The 21,938-nt window shown below is 40.4% G+C and overlaps 1 protein-coding gene across 15 annotated transcripts in view; it reads left to right on the plus strand.

Moving 5' to 3' along the window:
* The window catches only part of PEX5L (peroxisomal biogenesis factor 5 like), a 353,835-nt gene that overhangs the window by 284,322 nt on the left and 47,575 nt on the right, over positions 1–21,938 (plus strand). For 14 of the 15 annotated variants that reach the window (XM_024989943.2, XM_059885023.1, XM_005201648.5 and 11 more), the window contains 6 exons: positions 2,635–2,751; positions 4,960–5,103; positions 8,351–8,421; positions 12,876–13,073; positions 13,440–13,605; positions 14,033–14,190. In XM_024989943.2, coding sequence (XP_024845711.1) covers positions 2,635–2,751; positions 4,960–5,103; positions 8,351–8,421; positions 12,876–13,073; positions 13,440–13,605; positions 14,033–14,190 — 854 coding nt within the window. Of the gene's footprint in view, positions 1–2,634; positions 2,752–4,959; positions 5,104–8,350; positions 8,422–12,875; positions 13,074–13,439; positions 13,606–14,032; positions 14,191–14,808; positions 14,897–21,938 lie in introns of those variants that run through there. The other variant, XM_015472387.3, reaches the window with a different exon arrangement.

Here is a 21,938-nt window from a genome sequence, read left to right on the forward strand (position 1 = left end):
CCATAAAACCATCTCATCCTCTGTTGCCCTCTTCTCTTGCCCTCGGTCTTTCCCAGCATCAGGGTCTTTTCCAATGAGTTGGCTGACCGAATAGGCTGGCCAAAGTATTAGAGCTTCAGCAACAGTTTTTCCAAGGAATATTCAGGGTTGATTCTCTTTAGGATTGACTGGTTTGATCTCCTTGCAGTCCAAGGGACTCTCTAGAGTCTTCTCCAACAGCACAGTTCAAAAGCATTCATTCTTCGGCACTCAGCCTTGTTTATGGTCCAACTCTCACATCCATACGTGACTTCTGGAAAAACCATAGCTTCAACTATACGGACCTTTGTCAGCAGAGTGATGTCTCTGTTTTTTAATACAGTGTCTAGGTTTGTCATCGCTTTTCTTCCAAGGAGCAAGCATCTTTTAATTTCATGGCTGCAGTCACCATCTGCAGTGATTTTGGAGCTCAAGAAAATAAAGTCTGTCACTGTTTCCATTGTTTCCCCATTTATTTGCCATGAAGTGATGGGACTTGATGCCATGATCTTCGTTTTTTGAATGTTGAGTTTTAAGCCAGCTTTTTCACCCTCCTCTTTCACCTTCATCAAGAGGTTCTTTAGTTCTTCTTTACTTTCTGCCACTAATGTGGTATCATCTGCATATCTGAGGTTATTGATATTTCTCCTACTAGTCTTGATTCCAGCTTGTGGTTCATCCAGACTGGCATTTCGCATGATGCACTCTGCATAGAATTTAAATAAGCAGACTGACAATATACAGCTTTGACTTACTCCTTTCCCAATTTTGAACCAGTCCGGTATTCCATGTCCAGTTCTAATTGTTGCTTCTTGACCTGCTTATGGGTTTCTCAGGAGGTAGGTAAGGTGATCTGGTAGTCCCATCTCTTTAATTTTCCAGTTTGTTGTGATCCACACTAAGGGTTTAGTATAGTCAGTGAAGCAGAATTTGATGTTTTTCTGGAATTCTCTTGCTTTTTCCTATGATCCAACAGGTGTTGGCAATTTATCTCTGGCTCTTCTGCGTCTTCAAAACTCAACTTGTACATCTGAAATTCTTGGTTCATCCACTGCTGAAGCCTAGCTTGAAGGATTTTTAAACTAGCTTGAAGGACTTTTAAGCTAGCATGTGAAATGAGCAAAATTGTATGGTAGTTTGAACATTCTTTGGCATTGTCCTTCTTTGGGATTGGAATGAAAGCTGACCTTTTCCAGTCCTGTGGCCACTGCTGAGTTTTCCAAATTAGCTGGCATATTGAGTGCAGCACTTTAACAGCATCATCTTTTAAGTTTTGAATTTGAAATAGCTGAGCTGAAATTCTATCACCTCCACTAGCTTTGTTTGTAGTGATGCTTCCTAAGGCCCACTTGACTTCACACTTCAGGATATCTGGCTCTAGGTGAATAGCCACACTGTCATGATTGTCCGGGTCATTAAGACCTTTTTTGTATAGTTCTGTGTATTCTTGCCAGTTCTTCCTAATATCGTCTGCTTCTGTTAGGTCCTTACTTTTTCTATCCTTTATTGTGCCCATCTTTCCATGAAATGTTCCCTTAGTATGTCTAATCTTCTTGAAGAGATCTCTAATCTTTCCCATTCTATTGTTTTCCTCTACTTATTTGCATTGTTCACTTAGAAAGGCTTTCTTATCTTTCCTTGCTATTCTCTGGAACTCTGCAATCAGTTGGGTATATTTTTCCCTTTCTCCTTTGCGTTTCACTTCTCTTCTTTTCTCAGGTATTTGTAAAACTTCCTCACACAACCATTTTGCCTTCTTGCATTTCTTTTTCTTGAGGATGGTTTTGCTCACCGCCTGCCATACAGTGTGACAAACCTCTGTCCATAGTTCTTCAGGCACTGTATCAGATCTAATCCCTTGAATCTATTTGTCCCTTCCACTGTAGAATCATAAGGGATTTAATTAGGTCATACCTGAATGGGCCTCGTGGTTTTCCCTACTTTCTTCAGCTTAAGTCTGAATTTTATAATAAGGAGCTCATCACCTGAGCCACAGTCAGGTGGCTTATTTTTGCTGACTGTATCGAGCTTCTCCATCTTTGGCTGCAAAGAATATAATCAGTCTGATTTCAGTACTGACCATTAGTGATGGTCATGAGAGTTGTCTCTCTTGTTCTTGGAAGAGAATTTCCTATGACTAGCACATTCTCTTGGCAAAACTCTGTTAGCCTTTGCCTTGCTTCATTTTGTTCTCCAAGGCCAAACTTGCCTGTTACTCCAGGTATCTCTTGACTTCCTACTTCTGCATTCCAATCTCATTGCCTAGCAGCAACTCTAGGAGAGGCTGCCCTTCCCAAAATGTGTGTCAGGTACCCACACTTAAAACTATTCAAATAATGGATTTTTAGCTGAATTTGGTTTTATATGATCCTGGTTCTTCAGGTGGTAACTATGTTTCTCCCAGAGAAAAATCACAGCTACTACTCTTTGACACCTTGAGTGCTGAGTGCCCTCCAGAAGCTCTTCAACCATGAGTGTCATTGGATGTGGCCAATTTGAACACTTTATTCCTCCCCAGAAGTCATTTTATCTGTGAGAAAAACTATCTCTTGGAAATAAACCAAATGATATAGCATGTTCTTAAATCCATCTATCTTCATTTCTCCTGTCTTCTAGTCAGATACAGAGTTTTGGGATAAGATGCAAGCAGAATGGGAAGAAATGGCCCGGAGGAACTGGATATCGGAGAACCAGGAAGCCCAGAACCAGGTTACAATCTCAGCCAGTGAGAAGGTGACCATTTCTCATTTTTCAAATGTTGACCAGTTTTCTCATCCTCTTTGGATCACATTTTTATAAATTAGTTGATAACTATTTTGTGGGGGAAAAAATCCAAAATTAAATAGACTGTTTAATATCAATCTGACCTGGAAGAAATTCTGGTAGATGGAAACAGTGTAATCATGCAATGTGTGAAGGCAGCAAATGTGGAATGGAACACCCTTATTTTTTTTATCAGTGTTAAGACAGTTTGGCAGCCAACCAGAGCTTGGCCAGTCACTGAACTAACATTGAGGGTTAGTTAGAACAAGAGCTGGGCTAATCCCACAATGCTCAAACCATGTCGATAAGCTGACAAAAGTGATATTAATGGGTGGGAGGTTGAACAGGGGGGCTTCAGGCTTTATTTCACGGGTAGTCTTTATGCTGCTAGCAAAGAATTCAGTGGAAAAGACACACTTTACACAGCTGGGTCAAGTACCAGGGGGATTCCTCGAGCCCCAGAATACGTGTGAGTACAGTCCACAGCCAGCTAAATTCCCCCGTGAAGCCCCAGTTGCTCTAGGATTTATGCTTTTTAAAATGCCTGGAAAAAAAGAAAACACTAAGAAATCAGTTTAAGTGACTTGAAAGACAGAAAGAGATGGAAAGATAGAATTTTCTTACACAGGGGAAATATAGAGAGAGATGTTAATGTTATGGTTCTTTCTGGTAGAGGAATTTTCAGTTTTATTCAATTCTGAATAACTTCCTGATATTTGGTTCCACCCAACAAATTTTACTGTTTACTCAGCCCTAGATACTGGGGACTGAGATGAATAGTCTCTGATTTTAGGGGATTAACAATCTACATAATCATTAAGATGTCTTACTCCTTCCTATTCTCTGTACCACAGTAGGCAAAGCAGTCTCATAAAATCAGATCAACCATCTTATTAAAATCATTAATTTTCCACAAAGAAATTGAAAGTAAGTGAGAAGAGAGAACACCAATGTACAACATCAGTCTCTGGGCTATAACCCATGCACCTGAGCTCCCCCTCCCAGGGTCCCACACCCCAACACCACTATATAAGCTGGTAATACCCTATGGATTCTGACAAAGAGTTTTGTCTTTCTAAACACCTGGGGAGAACGAAGGTCTCCATTTGATGTATTTAAAAACCTTAGTAGCATCATCAACAGACTAGCTTGTTTCTATCTATCAAATTGGTTTTTATGATAGCCTCTGCTACTAAGGTTGCAACAAATAATATCTCTGATACTTCTGATGAGAGTTTATCATGGCATACTTTCTCAAAATCAATTCTGCCTCATATATCAAGGACTCAAAATAGTTCGTGGCCTTTAGCATAATAAATCCTTCTAGAAGTCTATCCAAAGATAATAATCATATTATCAGTCAAAGACTTGAGCATAAGACTTTCACCATAGCTTTATTTATGATAACAACAATAAAAATTGAAACTAACCTGAGTGACCATCAAGAGGATTAATTAATTTTTAGCATAATATAAATAATTTTAATAACTAAAATTAAATGGGGCTTAAGCTACAACCTTGCTTTTATAGCATGGACTTGTTTAACTTATATACTCATAGAAAATACTAGAAGATTATTTGTATAATCTGTATTATTTAAATTTTTGCAACAAAAGAAAATCTATAACTTTTAAACATGCATTCTCAATGGAGAGATACAGCCCCACAATGGGATAAAAACTGGTTTGGTAAGTAGAAGGTGAAAAAATATCCTAGATGTTACAATAGTTCATAGCCCTCCAAAGGGCCACTGTATATAAACAGATGTACAGTATGTGGTATTAACATTTCAAGAGAGTGCATGGCAGCATTCCGCAAAAGTTTGTCCTAAAAGTCAATATTTTTAAAATCTTGTGGGTAAATGACGGAAACAAAAAGAACAAAAGAATTATCAGAAGGAAAACAAACTCCAAAATATTAACAGTGATCATATTTAGGTTGCAACATTACAGGTATTTTTTTGTTTCTTTTTATATTATTCAGTAACAAAATAATATCTAACATTTACACCATGAAAATATACTACAGTCACAATAAGGGAAAAAATAGCAATTTAAACTTCATTGAAATTAATTACATAAATAAAATTACTTAAATTCAAATTCAGAAAGAACTGATTGAATGTAACAATGAAGAGTTAAATCAATGGATCTGTGTTGGCCCCTCTCTGTGTTATAGGGTTATTACTTTCATACTGAAAACCCCTTCAAAGACTGGCCTGGAGCATTTGAAGAAGGCTTAAAAAGGCTGAAGGAAGGGGACCTGCCAGTCACCATCCTGTTCATGGAGGCAGCAATTCTTCAGGACCCTGGAGATGCAGAGGTATCATTTCCCTTCATCCTGCCAGGCTCACAAAGGGTCTTCATGTGCCAACAAGGGACAGAGGGTAACAGAGAGCTCTACTAGGTGGCATTTCCATCAAGTAAAGTTTCCCAAAGGAGTTAACCTCGCTAAGTCTGATACTCGTTTGTAAGTTACAAAAACCATCTAACCATCTCTGCAGTGTCGACAGTGCCCAAAAATAAAAGGTGGGGACAAGAAATGAAAAACCAAAACTGCCAACCTGGAGGCTCAGCAGTAGTTTTCATGGGGCAGAGCATGGTTTCATCTGGGCCTAGAGCCACACCATATCCCACCCTTGATTTACTCACTTAGCATTTATTCAGCATGTATTATGTCCCAAGAATTGTGCCAGGCATGGGCTAAAGGATTGAACAGCTGGGAAAAAAATGGGCCAGTTGAAAGGACAGATTTGTGATCTATCTGCAAGACAAGTAAATCAATCAGTGCAGTGTAATAAATGTGGTGTCAGAGTATGCGCAGGATGCTAGGAGAGCAGAAAGCAAGGGTTATGACCCAGCCTTGCCCTTCAAGTGAGTCCAAAGCTGAGTTTTGAAGGAGAGAGAATTAAAAACTGTAAGAAGGTCCAGCTGTTGCGTAGAGGGAATGGTTCATGGGTGGCAGAGAGACAGGAAACACTGGATCCATGGTAAGAGAGGAGGAGACAGGGGCAAGAGAGGAGGCACAAAGAAGTAGCCAGGAGTTGAACTTCATGTTGAAAGCCATGGGGAACCACTGTGGGAGAGGGACATGATCAGATTTGCATGTGAGACAAGCCCCTTTCTATGAGACATGAAAGGTTGTTGGACATGGAGACTGGGAAACCACCGAAGAGGCTTCTGCAGCTTTATCTTGGTTCACTAAGTCTCCCACTTGCCAAGGCCTGTAATAAGATACTGGCAGGTATAAAGGCTTCCTTCTTAGTTTATAATTTTCAGAAAACATCTTATATGGGGATATTCCCAGAGGAACTGCAGAAATTTGTATACAGTGCTGAGAAGGCAGTAGAGAATAGTGGTTAAGCCTCTGGGATCTGCTACCTAACCATGTGGTTCAAATTCCTGCTCTATCACTTATTAGCCATGAGTCATGTGATCTGGAAGGCAGCTATCTCACCACTATACCACCAGCACAGCACAGCAAGCCATGTGGTCTGGGACAAGCTGCTTAAACCCTCTAAGGTTCGGTTCCCTCACATGTAAAATGGACATCACAATTATAACTATCTCATTGGGTACTGTGAGGATTAAGTAAGTTCACAGAAATTAAAGTGCTTAGTTTAGTGCCTGACATGTCAGTATTTAGTCCTCATCATTATTATTGGTTGTACTGAGTTTGTACAGAAAGAACAAATAAATAAATTACTAGTTAAAGCCCCTAGTATCTTGTTACTCAAAATGTTTACAGTGAAATGAGACTGAATTGAGAGTTGAAATTCTGAATCAAAATATTGGAATTTTTAGATCAATCAATTTAGAAAAGAAAGTCATTGCATTAATAAGAAACTACAACCCCTTCAACAAAATAATGCCCTCATACATTTCTAAATGCTGTGTGTTTTCATACATAATATGTCATTTGTCACAGCAGCCCTGGGTAATTAATGGTTACCAGCACACTTGGTAACTAATGGATCCTAGATAAGGACCAGGACTTCTGAATCAATGGAGATCCCAAGGCTAAGATAACTGATGGTCTGTGAATGGTGAAAATGCTACTGCACCCAAAGGCTAGGAAGATGCCCCCAGAAAAAGATTGTTTCATCAATCTTAAGAAGCATCCTAAGATGTATGAAAGGTGAAATCAAAATAGAAGCTGCTCTGAATATATTTAAAGATGTAAGAGAGTCCCCAGTATTCTGGGAGAGAAATACTCAGTACTTTTTTATGAATTTGTATCATATGTGTAATAATAACCCATGAGGGAAAAAACTGATACAATTTTCTCAGCACTTTAAGATGACGCTGGGCTTCCCAGGTAGCGCTACTGGTAAAGAACCTGTCTGCTGATTCAGGAGATGTGAGACCCAGGTTCATCCTGGGTCAGGAAGATCCCAGAAGAGGGTGTGGTAACCCACTCCAATACTCTTGCCTGGGAAATCCCATGGACAGAGCAGCCTGGCGGGCTACAGTCCATAGGGTCACAAAGAGTCAGACATGACTGAAGCGACTTACTGGACAGCATGCACACAAGACGACGCTATATGTTTTGATAGAGTTTTGTTTTAAAATGTTCATAGCATTGATTTTCAAAGGTGGGGGTGGGTTATGCAAACCTTTTTAAATCCCTACAACTGATACACCCCAGGCAAATCTGAGGACAGTGTGTGTAATGAGAGGTTTTGTTGATGTACATTGTGCTTGTAATGGTGTGAGAATTACTCTTCTTAAAAGTATATAAGCGGAAATCTTTTATATTAAAAACTTTCATTCCAGATGTGAAAAACATTATCTATTTGAAGATATTCTTTACATTATTGACTTTAGCAAAGGACTAGAAACAACAGAGAGCAGTAGGGGATTAGTTGTGGGAATAATGGGATATCCATTTAACAAAGGAAATTCAAAATTATAGATTTTGAAGGGGATTTTATAAAAACATAAAAGAATTAACAATGTAATACAAAGTGTAAATGTAAGCTATAAAATTATATGTATATTGTATTGCATTTTATATGTGTTTTATGCTTTTTAACTATTGTATTGTGGTGAACACGTGTGACCAGGGAGAGGTTTTTTCCCCTAGTTCCTAAATTTCCTGTTACCTCTTATAGTAACTGCTTGACTTTCATTTATGCAAACTACTTCTATTGTGTACATCTTGAGATTCTTTATTGTAAACTTTCAACTACTTATATTTCTAAATTATTTTTCTACCTCTTTTCTTGATAAATGCATACTTTTATAAATTTATCTTTTGGTTCTAAGATACCTAATATCATGAAACCTCAGAGACAGACTCAAGAGGTTTCCATGGGCCACAGGAGAGGATAAATACTTAGAGTTTGTAACTAATGACAGCGACTCTTGACCTGGATGCCACAAAAGAATTTGAATGAAGAAATGCAGGTGATGTTATAATGTTTCTACCTTTACAAGACCCACATCCAAGTCAGGGTGCTCCGCAGAGAGGGAATTGTCACATGTAAACAAACCAGCTAAAGTACATGATTGACTCTGCTTCCTCTTGCAACGTTGACATCAGTCATTGTTTTTTTATTTTTTTGTAGGCATGGCAGTTCCTCGGGATAACCCAGGCAGAGAATGAAAATGAACAAGCAGCTATTGTCGCCCTCCAGAGGTAGATAAAACTAGGCACAAAATTACGGGCCAGGTGGACACTTGTTAAAGGACTTCATGCTGTTTCAGATTTGTCTTTTGACCCTTAAGTACACTATACAGAATTCCACCAGATATTATTTACATTTAGCTCTGGAAAACAATGTATGAAGAAAAAATGTTCCTAAATCACAATGTTTTACCATGTACAAATTGACCTTCGTTGGCACAAGAGTCTATGTCAAAAGCAGTCATAAAATAGATTCACTGAATCAATAGTTCTTTTTAGTTTTCTAGCCTTCTGCAGCATCTGAAAGTTTTCTTCAGGAAGAACATACTCAGAATAATGTCAGCATAATGTTAACTCCAAGTGTCTACGAAGAATCTGCTGAGATAGTTTCACCATCCTGACCCCCTGACTAAAATTCTAGGCTTCACTGGGTGGGGGATAGCATCACACGATACTTGATTAGCGCCCCTATTTAAACCATGGAAAAACAGCCCCTCCCAATAGACTTTCACTTTCCCTATTCTTTATAAATAAGTAAATACGCACACACACACACACACACATTTGTTATACATTATCAGTTCCTAAACAACTGATATAGGTACTGTGAGGACTTGCTCAACTGGGATTCCGTCACCTCCACTAGCTTTGTTTGCAGTGATGCTTCCTGCGGCCCACTTGATGTCACACTCCGAGATTTCTGGCTCTAGGTGAGTGATCAGAGCCTCATGGTTATATGGGTCACTAAGATCTTTTTTGTATAGTTCTTCTGTGTATTCTTGCCATATCTTCTGTTTCTGTTAGGTCCATACCATTTCTGTCCTTTATTGTACCCATCTTTGCATGAAACATTCCCTTGGTATCTCTCATTTTCTTGAAGGGATCGCTAGTCTTTCCCATTCTATTGTTTTCCTCTATTTCTTTGGATTAATCACTGAGGAAGGCTTTTTTTAATCTCTCCTTCCTGTTCTTTGGAACTCTGCATTAAAATTGGTATATCTTTCCTTTTCTCCTTTGCCTTTCACTTCTCTTCTTTTCATAGCTGTTGGTAAGGCCTACTCAAACAACCATTTTGCCTTTTTGCATTTCTTTTTCTTAGGGATGTTCTTGATCCCTGACTCCTGTACAATTTCATGAGCCTCAGTCAGTTCTTCAGGCACTCTGTCTATCAGATCTAATCCCTTGAATCTATTTGTCACTTCTACTGTATAATCATAAGGGATTTGATTTAGGTCTTATCTGAATAGTTTTCCCTACTTTCTTCAATTTAAGTCTGAATTTGAGAATAAGGAGTTCATGATCTGAGCCACAGTCAGTTCCCAGACTTGTTTTTGCTGACTGTATAGAGCTTCTCCATCTTTGGCTGCAAAGAATATGATCAATCAGATTTCAGTATTGACCATTTGGTTATGTCCAGGTATAGAGTCTTCTCTTGTGTTGTTGGAAGAGAGTGTTTGCTATGACCAGTACATTCTCTTCACAAAACTCTGTTAGCCTTTGCCCTGCTTTATTCTGTACTCTAAAGCCAAATTTGCCCATTACTCCAGGTATTTCTTGGCTTCCTACTTTTGCATTCCAGTCCCCTATAATGAAAAGGACATCTTTTTTGGGTGTTAGTTCTAGAAAGTCTTGGAGGTCTTCATAGAATCGTTCAATTTGAGCTTCTTCAGCATTATTGGTCGGGGCATAGACTTGCATGACTGTGATATTAAATGTTTTGCTTTGTAAACAGAGATCATTCTGTCGTTTTTGAGATTTGGACTCTTGTTGACTATGAGGACTACTCCATTTCTTCTAAGGGATTCTTGCCCACAGTAGTAGATATAATGGTCATATGAGTTAAATTCACCCATTCCAGTCCATTTTAGTTCGCTGATTCCTAAAACGTTAATGTTCACTCCTGCCATCTCCCATTTGACCACTTCCAATCTGCCTTGATTCATGGACCTAACAGTCCAGGTTCCTATGCAATATTGCTCTTTACAGCATCGGACTTTATTTCCATCACCAGTCACATCTACAATTGGGTGGTTTTTCTGCTTTTACTCCATCCCTTCATTATTTCTGGAGTTATTTCTCCACTGATCTCCAGTAGCATACTGGGCACCTACCAACCTGGGGAGTTCATCTTTCAGTGTCCTATCTTTTTGCCTTTTCATGCTATTCATGGGATTCTCAAGGCAAGAATACTGAAGTGGTTTGCTATTCCCTTCTCCAGTGGACCACATTTTGTCAGAACTCTCCACCATGACCCATCCATCTTGGGTGGCCCTTAGTTTCATGCAAAGTCAAGTGGGCCTTAGGAAGCATCACTATGAACAAAGCTAGTGGAAGTGATGGAATTCCAGTTGACCTATTTCAAATCCTAAAAGATGAGGCTCTGTGAAAGTGCTGCACTCAATATGCCAGCAAATTTGGAAAACTCAGCAGTGGCCACAGGACTGGAAAAGGTCAGTTTTCATTCCAATCCCAAAGAAAAGCAATGCTAAAGAATATTCAAACTACTGCACAATTGCACTCATTTCACATGCTAGCAAAGTAATGCTAAAAATTCTCCAAGCCAGGTTTCAACAGTATGTGAACCATGAACTTCCAGATGTTCAAGCTGGTTTTAGAAAAGGCAGAGGAACCAGAGATCAAATTGCCAACATCTGTTGAATCATCAAAAAAACAAGAGAGTTCCAGAAAAATATCTACTTCTGCTTTATTGACTATGCCAAAACTTTTGACTGTGTGGATCACAACAAATTGTGGAAAATTCTTGAAGAGATCAGAATACCAGACCACCTGACCTGCCTCTTGAGAAATCTATATGCAGGTCAGGAAGCAACAGTTAGAACTGGACATGGACAACAGACTGGTTCCAAATGGGGAAAGGAGTATGTCAAGGCTGTATATTGTCACCCTGCTTATTTAACTTATATGCAGAGTACATCATGAGAAACGCTAGACTGGATGAAGCACAAGCTGGAATCAAGATTGCCAGGAGAGATATCAATAACCTCAGATATGCAGATGACATCACCCTTATGGCAGAAAGCAAAGAAGAACTAAAGAGCCTCTTAATGAAAGTGAAAAAGGAGAGTGAAAAAGTTGGCTTAAAACTCAACATTCAGAAAACTAAGATCATGGCATCTGGTCCCATTACTTCATGGCAAATAGATAGGAGAAACAGTGGAAACAGTGTCAGACTTTATTTTTGGAGGGCTCCAAAATCACTGCAGATGGTGATTGCAGCCATGAAATTAAAAGATGCTTGCTGCTTGGAAGAAAAGTTATGACCAACAGCAGAGACATTACTTTGCCAACAAGGTCCATCTAGTCAAAGCTATGGTTTTTCAAGTAGTCACATATGGTTGTGAGAGTTGTACTATAAAGAAAGCTGAGCGCCAAAGAATTGATGCTTTTGAATGGTGGTGTTGGAGAAGACTCTTGAGAGTCCCTTGGACTGCAAGGAGATCCAACCAGTCCATCCTAAAGGAAATCAGTCCCAAATATTCATTGGAAGGACTGATGCTGAAGCTGAAACTCCAATACTTTGGCCACCTGATGCAAAGAACTGACTCATTGAAAAAGACCCTGGTGCTGGGAAAGACTGAAGGTGGGAGAAGGGGATGACAGAGGATGAGAGGGTTGGATGGCATCACCAACTCAATGGACATGAGTTTGAATAAACTCTGGGAGTTGGTGATGGACAGGGAGGCTTGGCATGCTGCAGTCCATGGAGTTGCAAAGACTGGGACACAACTGAGCAGCTGAACTGAACTGAACTGAGGGCTTGCTAATGAAAGTCTTATCCACAGATTACCCGCATTGTCATCACCTGGGAGCCTGTTGGACCTGCACAGCCTCAGGCTGCCCCCAAGGCCTACTGTATCAGAATTTGCATTTTACCAGATCCCCAGATGATTCTCATGCACATCAAAGTTTGAAAAGCCCTTGCCAGAGGCTAGTGGGTTAGCAAGAGGGGGAGCCTCTGCCTCCTAAACCCACATTAATAGTCTGGAAAGCCTGGGAATTTCCTTCTCCTTTACAAAGCACTGTACAATCTTTTACATCTTAACATCCAAATTTAGTTCAAGTCAGTTTGCTTTTTGGATAAGATACATTTAATATATTGATAGCGGTTGTTTAGTTGCTAAGAGCAGCATTAAAATAATGATATTCCCTACTTCCCATTAGATAAATTACTACCAAATTATGTGAGGGATTAGCCACATTTTTTTAGTTTTTAAACCATCTCATTAAAATCACCAAATCTAGCACTCATAAGACTGGAGTCATAACTCTTAAAAATGGGCAGAGGTCCCAATTTTCATGTAGATAAATATGGTTATATTCCAGACACTTAGAAATTTAGCAGTGCTTTGCACCATTTAATCAATAAAGACCTCAGTTTTTCTAAAGAACTGTTCAAACTCTGGCTCCAGAAAATTCTGAAATTGGCTTTTATTTTCTTCTTTCAGGTGCTTAGAATTGCAGCCCAACAACTTGAAAGCTCTAATGGCTCTGGCTGTGAGTTACACTAACACCGGCCATCAGCAAGATGCTTGCGAAGCTTTAAAGAACTGGATTAAGCAGAATCCAAAGTACAAATACCTTGTGAAGAGCAAGAAGGGATCTCCAGGACTCACCCGGAGGATGTCTAAGTCTCCAGTTGATAGGTATCCTTCTTGTTAAATTACATCCGTGTACACAGTCAGTCAGCTTCGGGGCAACTAACAAGCCTCAGGTCCCCAACCACGCATTTCAGGATGGTGTGTAGGATAGCATTTTGCTGAAAAGCAGCACTGACTGAAAAAGTTGATCAGAGACCAGAACCAAACTTTGGACATATGATCTACTTGTGGACACTCCTAGATGTTTATCTGAATACCATATTTCAAAGCCAAGTGCTTCGGGCATATAAATAATTTACAATAAATACCAATGTGCCAGGTTTTATAAAGCCTTAGAATTAGGTATGGGGAAAAGTAAATCATTTGTGTTCAGACTATTTGGCCAACAAATCTGATTTGTTTTCCTTGTAGCTCTGTTCTGGAAGGAGTGAAGGAATTATACCTGGAAGCTGCCCACCAAAATGGAGATGTGATTGACCCAGATCTGCAGACAGGCTTGGGGGTGCTGTTCCACCTGAGTGGAGAATTTAATAGAGCAATAGACGCGTTTAATGCTGCCTTAACTGTTCGACCAGAGGTAAGTGCATAGCAAGAAACCAGAAGATTTTACTCTGTTAAAAGTAAGTTTTCACAGGTTACATTTTGTGCATTTCTGCTACACTTTATTTCCCTGAATCCAGTGGTTTAAAGTGATCAGTACTAATGATATGCTACCGTGGATGTTAATACTTAAGAGACGTAAAATAGAAACACAAATTGCCTGATAGCATCAAATGGTAGCTGCTCCTTAATGAATGAAAGTCATTTCAGAGTGTTGTCCATAAAAATTTTTGAGTAATTCACCAGTCATGGTCCTTGCCCATTAGCACTGATACATTTTTAGCTATCATCCTTCAACCAGGACTACTGGAATACTGTGTCACTGTGGCTTGTACAAATTGTTGCTGCTGCTGCTGCTGCTAAGTCACTTCAGTCGTGTAAGAGAGCTCAAATGTTTTCATCAGGACTATTCATTATGGAACCGTCTTGGGGCAACCTTGGCAAATGGAGACCGCAGCGAGGAGGCTGTGGAGGCCTACACACGAGCACTGGAGATTCAGCCAGGCTTCATCCGGTCCAGATACAACCTGGGGATAAGCTGCATCAACCTGGGCGCCTACAGGTGAAGTATGGCAGCAGGCTAATGCTAAGGGCTGAGGTTGACTAATCTGAAAGGTTGTTTCTCAGTAAAAATACCTCCTTTTGTGAAGTAATCTCCTCCCATTAAGGGTGAGTTTCAGATCTTCAGATTCTGAGGGCTCTTGAGACAGGAACTGTCCGCCTCCATGTTTCTTAGTCATTAGAGAACAGCAATTATTTGGGCATCTTGTGAAATGTACATTCTTGGGCTCCTCTCCCAGAGATTGATCAATTTGGAGTTAGGACAAGTCATCTAGGTTTTTAACACCCCCAAGAGCAACTCTTGAGAAACGTGCAGTCCAACCCTTCATTTCACAGGTAAGGAAAAAAAGGAACCCTTCATTTCCCAGGTAAGGAAAAAAAGGAACCCTTCATTTCCCAGGTAAGGAAGAAAATAACCATGGCTAGGAACGAAGGAATACAGAGGAATGACTCAACAAGGTCTCAGGGCCAGTTTTTGGCAAAACACAACCAAGAATCCAGATTTTCCAAACCTAATTTACAAGTAAAGTTAGTTTTAAAAAAAAGGAAAACTTCAAAGGGTGGGTTTAAAGTTTGGAATGTCTTGCTCCTTCTCTCGTGACTCCTTATTATCTTTCAGGTGTATATCCTCTCTGTTCCCCCATCAACACGGAGCATAAATTACCTTTATTTCTTTTGAGTAATAAAAGTTTGGGTGGTTTTTCTTCTTTGTTTTCCTATTATTTTCTATTTTCTAAATCAACAGGTATTACTTTTCTTAAGTGAGGGGAAAAAAGAGAAATTAATCTTAGTGTTAAGCTACACAAAAAATGTAAACCCTTTCTCATTCTCAGAGCCAGGCTTTTAGAATCAGACAAACTTGGGTTCACATCAGAGCTCTGCCATTTACTGGTTTCATAACTCTGGGCACATAACTTTGAGTACCAATTTCTTCATTTGGATAAAAAAATAAAAGAGGTAATATCTATCTTGCAGGATTATTGTGCAGGTTAAATGTGATTGCCTAGCACAGAACTGATGTGCAATACCTAGTGGGCATCATTAGTCTGAGCATTATCATTGCCATCATCATCATTATTATTACCATTTAGATAAGTCATGAGAGAGCCACATAACTGGGTTGTACACTCTTGACATCTGAAGAATTGCCATCTCTGAACCGCATTAGAGCATTTTGCCACTGGCAAATACTGAAACTTTAGAAACGAGTTGCTGCATTTATACTCAGAGGATCTTAGAAAGAACATTAGTCACTAGATTGCACTCTGTCCTCTAAGAGGATCTTACTCAGGTCAAAACCAAGAATAGCTGAGTGATTCCTGAGCACCCAGTCTGTTTTATTCTCTGGACATTGTGAAGTGTGTCACAGCAAAGGCTCTCTTTACATCAGCCGCACAAAGGGCCAGAGTCAGATGGTGCCACCTCCCTGCCCATCATCCTGATGATGCATGTTCCATCTATTAGCTTTGTTCCTGACTCCGATTTCCCTAACCTCATTTCTTATTTTTACTCCCTTTATTCACTTACTAGGTTGGTTGTGTATATAGATTTTATAACGCCTTGGGTCCTTCTTCTGGAACAAGAAGACATGTAAATAAATGCAATGTAAACATAGACATATTGAATCCACTGAAGGAAGACTTTTTCAAAAAAAATTGAAGCATAGTTGATGTACAATGTTGTGTTAGTTTCTAGTACGGCAAAGTAATTCAGATATATATATACATCAGATCAGATCAGATCAGTTGCTCAGTCGTGTCCGACTCTTTGCTACCCCATGAATTGCAGCACGCCAGGCCTCCTTGTCCATCACCAACTCCTAGAGTTCACTGAGACTCACGTCCATCGCGTCAGTGATGCCATCCAGCCATCTCGTCCTCTGTCATCCCCTTCTCCTCTTGCCCCCAATCCCTCCCAGCATCAGAGTCTTTTCCAATGAGTCAACTCTTCGCATGAGGTGGCCAAAGTCCTGGAGTTTCAGCTTTAGCATCATTCCTTCCAAAGAAATCCCAGGGCTGATCTCCTTCAGAATGGACTGCTTGGATCTCCTTGCAGTCCAAGGGACTCTCAAGAGTCTTCTCCAACACCACAGTTCAAAACCATCAATTCTTCAGCGCTCAGCTTTCATCACAGTCCAACTCTCACATCCATACATGACCACAGGAAAACCATAGCCTTGACTAGACGAACCTTTGTTGGCAAAGTAATGTCTCTGCTTTTCAATATGCTATCTAGGTTGGTCATAACTTTCCTTCCAAGGAGTAAGCGTCTTTTAACTTCATGGCTGCAGTCACCATCTGCAGTGATTTTGGAGCCCCAAAAAATAAAGTCTGACACTGTTTCCCCATCTATTTCCCATGAAGTGATGGGACCGGATGCCATGATCTTTGTTTTCTGAATGTTGAGCTTTAAGCCAACTTTTTCACTCTCCTCTTTCACTTTCATCAAGAGGCTTTTTAGTTCCTCTTCACTTTCTGCCATAAGGGTGGTGTCATCTGCATATCTGAGGTTATTGATATTTCTCCCGGCAATCTTGATTCCAGCTTGTGCTTCTTCCAGCCCAGCGTTTCTCATGATGTACTCTGCATATAAGTTAAATAAACAGGGTGACAGTATACAGCCTTGATGAACTCCTTTTCCTATTTGGAACCAGTCTGTTGTCCATGTCCAGTTCTAACTGTTGCTTCCTGATTTGCATACAAATTTCTCAAGAAGCAGATCAGGTGGTCTGGTATTCCCATCTCTTTCAGAATTTTCCATAGTTGATTGTGATCCACACAGTCAAAGGCTTTGGCATAGTCAATAAAGCAGAAATATATGCTTTTCTGGAACTCTCTTGCTTTTTCCATGATCCAGCAGATGTTGGCAATTTGATCTCTGGTTCCTCTGCCTTTTCTAAAACCAGCTTGAACATCAGGAAGTTCACGGTTCACATATTGCTGAAGCCTGGCTTGGAGAATTTTGAGCATTACTTTACTAGCGTGTGAGATGACTGCAATTGTGTGGTAGTTTGAGCATTCTTTGGCATTGCCTTTCTTTGGGATTGGAATGAAAACGGACCTTTTCCAGTCCTGTGGCCACTGCTGAGTTTTCCAAATTTGCTGGCATGTTGAGTGCAGCACTTTCACAGCATCATCTTTTAGGATTTGAAATAGGTCAACTGGAATTCCATCACCTCCACTAGCTTTGTTCGTAGTGATGTTTTCTAAGGCCCACTTGACTTCACATTCCAGGATGACTGGCTCTAGGTCAGTGATCACACCATCGTGATTATCTGGGTTGTAAAGATCTTTTTTGTACAGTTCTTCTGTGTTTTTTTCGGAGAAGGCAAGGGCACCCCACTCCAGTACTCTTGCTTGGAAAATCCCATGGATGGAGGAGCCTGTTAGGCTGCAGTCCATGGGGTCGCTAAGAGTCGGACACGACTGAGTGACTTTACTTTCACTTTTCACTTTCATGCATTGGAGAAGGAAATGGCAACCCCCTCCAGTGTTCTTGCCTGGAGAATCCCAGGGACGGAGGAGCCTGGTGGGCTGCCATCTATGGGGTCGCACAGAGTCGGACATGACTGAAATGACTTAGCAGCAGCAGCAGCATACACCATATCTCCTTTATCATTCATCTGCCAATGGACATTTAGGTTGCTGCCATGTCTTGGCTATTATAAATAGTGCTGCAGTGAATATTGGGGGGTGTGTCTTTCCAAATTAGTTTTCATCTTTTCCAGATATATTGCCAGAGTGGGATTGCTGCATCACATGGTGACCTTATTTTCCGTTTTCTAAGGAACCTTCATGCTGTTTTCCATAGTGGACCAATTTACATTCCCACCAATAGTGTAGGAGGATTCTCTTTTCTTCACACCCTCTCCAGAATGTGTTATTTGTGGACTTTTTGATAACCACTCTGATCAGTGTGACTATAGTTTTGATTTGTATTTCTCTAATGATTAGCAGTGTTGAGCATCTTTCCATGTGACTGTTGGCCACCTGTATGTCTTCTCTGGAGAAATCTCTCTTTAGGTTTTCTGCCCATATTTTGATTGGGTTTTTGGGGGTTTTTATATTGAGCTGTATAAGCTGTTTGTATATTTGGGAGTTAATCCCTTGTTGGCTGTATCATTTACAAACATTTCTCCCAGTCCATAAGTTATATTTTCGTATTGTTGATGGTTCCTTTGCTGTGCAAAACCTTGGAAGTTTGATTAGGTCCTATTTGCTTATTTTCACTTTTATTTCTTTTGTATTGGGAGACTGACCTAAGAAAACACTGGTACAATTTGTTTCAGAGGATGATTTGCCTATGTTCTCTTCTAGGAGTTTTATGGTGTCATGTATTATATTTAAGTCCTTAAACCACTTTGAGATTATTTTTATCTGTGGTGTGAGGAAATGTTCTAACTTCATTGATGTACATGCTAAGCTTTAGAAGAGCCTCCTTTACATGAATATTTTGCAAAGCTTCCAGATGAGTTTTAATTGTAACTTCTTACTGTAGAAAAAATATATATAAAGTATATAAATACTCTCTTGGCATTCACAGTAGGGCAGCTATTTGCAGGAGGCCATGAAAATCCATAAGAGGTAGAAATGGACAAACTTTGCTGAGGTGTGAATTTTTAATCTCAAGCATAAAGTCTCCTGTAAAGAACAGGTCAGTTTTAGGGTTTCCAGATAAAATGTAGAATGCCCAGCTAAATTTGAATCTCAGATAAACATGAGTATGTTTTTAGAGAAGCATTTCCCAAATATTGCATGTTACATACTTAATAATGAAAATTATTATCTGAAATTCAGATTTAATTGTGCATCCTGTATTCTTGTTTGCTAAATTGGTCCGTTTTGATTGGTTCAGTTCAGTTCTAGCGCTCAGTTGTGTCTGACTCTTTGCGACCCCATGGACTGCAGCACGCCAGGCTTCCCTGTCCTTCACTATCCCCCAGAGCTTACTCAAACTTATGTCCATCGAGTCAGTGATTCCATCCAACCATCTCATCCTCTGTGATCCCCTTCTCATCCCACCTTCAACCTTTCCCAGCACCAGGGTCTTTTCCAATGAATCACTTTTTCACATCAGGTAGCCAAAGTATTGGAGCTTCAGCTTCAGCATCAGTTCAGTTCAGTTCAGTCACTCAGTCATGTCCAACTCTGCGACCCCATGAATTGCAGCATGCCAGGCCTCCCTGTCCCTCACCAACTCCTGGAGTCCACCCAACCCATGTCCATCGAGTCGGTGATGCCATCCAACCATCTCATCCTCTGTTGTCCCCTTCTCCTCCTGCCCTCAATCTTTCCCAGCATCGGGGTCTTTTCAAATGAGTCAGCTCTTTGTATCAGGTGGCCAAAGTATTGGAGTTTCAGCTTCAACATCAGTCCTTCCAATGAACACCCAGGACTGATCTCCTTTAGGATGGACTGGTTGGATCTCCTTGCAGTCCAAGGGGCTCTCAAGAGTCTTCTCCAACACCACAGTTCAAAAGCATTAATTCTTCGGCACTCAGCTTTCTTTATAGTCCAACTCTCACATCCATACATGACCACTGGAAAAACCACAGCTTGACTAGATGGACCTTTGTTGACAAAGTAATGTCTCTGCTTTTTAATATGCTGTCTAGGTTGGTTATAACTTTCCTTCCAAAGAGTAAGTGTCTTTTAATTTCATGGCTGCAATCGGCAGTGATTTTGGAGCCCAAAAAAATAAAGTCAGCCACTGTCTCCACTCTTTCCCCATCTATTTGCCATGAAGTGATGGGACCAGATGCCATGATCTTCATTTTCTGAATGTTGAGCTTTAAGCCAACTTTTTCACTCTCCTCTTTCACTTTCATGAAGAGGTTCTTTAGTTCTTCACTTTCTGCCATAAAGGTGGTGTCATCTGCATATCTGAGGTTATTGATATTTCTCCTGGCAGTCTTGATTCCAGCTTGTGCTTCTTCCAGTCCAGCATTTCGCATGATGTCCTCTGCATATAAGGTAAATAAGCAGGGTGACAATATACAGCCTTCACATACTCCTTTTCCTATTTGGAACCAGTCTGTTGTTCCATGTCCAGTTCTAACTTTTGCTTCCTGACCTGCATATAGGTTTCTCAAGAGGCAGGTCAGGTGGTCTGGTATTCCCATCTCTTTCAGAATTTTCCACAGTTTATAGTGATGCACACAGTCAAAGGCTTTGGCATAGTCAATAAAGCAGACATAGATGTTTTTCTGGAACTCTCTTGCTTTTTCAGTGATCCAGCAGATGTTGGCAATTTGATCTCTGGTTCCTCTGCCTTTTCTAAAACCAGCTTGAACATCAGGAAGTTCATGGTTCATGTATTGCTGAAGCCTGGCTTGGAGAATTTTGAGCATTACTTTACTAGCGTGTGAGATGAGTGCAATTGTGCGGTAGTTTGAGCATTCTTTCAAACAGCAAAGTGTTTTGACTATACTTTGTGGGTCTTTTTAGTATATGGGAAATCTTGTGAAATAATAAACATCTTGCATTTTCCTGAGAAAAAAGACCGTAAGCTTAAATGCATTCTAAAAACAAGTTTCGCTTGCATTATAATTAGGTCTCCTTAGGAAGTAACAACCCTCAATAGAGATGTGGCCCAGAAAAAAGCCAAGAGCTGGTGCCAATTTGTCCATATCCCTGGTCTTGAAACTAACATCTCCCTCAAGGACGCAGGTGTCTGTGTATGGCCCTGTACCCTGTGCTGTTTCCCATCTCAGATGTTCTATAAAGACTGAAAGGCAAGCACTCTCCTCATACTGTATACAGCTGAAATAACAAGAGGAAATTGTTGGTATGAAACTGAGGCAGAGCTTAAAATACTCACGTTTTGTCAGTAGGAGATTCAAAGTAGAACTTAGACTAAAAAATCTTAACCTTTTCAAAAGTGAGGGCTGGATTGTTCAGTCACTAAGTTGTGTCCAACTCTTTGCGACCCCCTGGACCTTAGCCTGCCAGGCCCCTCTGTCCATGGGATTCTCCAGGCAAGAATACTAGAGAGGGTTGCCATTTCCTTCTCAAGGGGATCTTCCTGACCCAGGGATCAAACCCGCATCTCCTGTCCTGCAGGCAGATTCTTTACCACTGAGCCACCTGGGAAGGAGCCATTTGAAAGTGAGGACCCCATTTTAATTAAAAACATAAATCTCATCCCCTTTGATAGCAATGTTTTTATTCTTAGTAATGAGGGAAACCTACTATAAAGTGAAGAATGCTTTTAAATGAATGTGCTTTTTCTTAATCATAACATTTAAAACAATTTTAACTTATACATACATATGTGTGTGTACCATTTGGAACCGTTCATACTTGTACATGTACGATCTTCTGAGTTCCCCAAAGGCCTCTGAGTCCTTAAGCTGGGGGACAAGCTTAGACTGTCTTCATGAGAAAAACCTAGAGTTGCTTGATGAGGCCAACAGGCTAAGGCTAGACTCTTCTAGGCTGTTACCCTCCATGGCCCTCAGAGACCACTGCTACACACTGGGGCGGGAGCAGCCTGTGCAGGAGGGCATTCTAGCATCTTTCTCCCCCAGAGTCCTTACAGGCCTAGGATTATGAGAGTAAATGGAGTCATCATCATTTGAGCTGTGCCGAGGAAGCCAGAAAGTGCCTCCAAAGTAAACGTTCCTTGTGCCTCTGTTATAAATCTTCCTCTCTTGCTTGATCACAAGAAATCCAGAAGAGGGGTGATGAGAAAACACCCACTCCCTTCCATTATCCAAATTGCTACATCCAGTGCCCTTTACTTCTGGAC

Source organism: Bos taurus, chromosome 1 (assembly GCF_002263795.3).
Source record: "Bos taurus isolate L1 Dominette 01449 registration number 42190680 breed Hereford chromosome 1, ARS-UCD2.0, whole genome shotgun sequence".
Lineage (NCBI taxonomy): Eukaryota > Metazoa > Chordata > Mammalia > Artiodactyla > Bovidae > Bos > Bos taurus.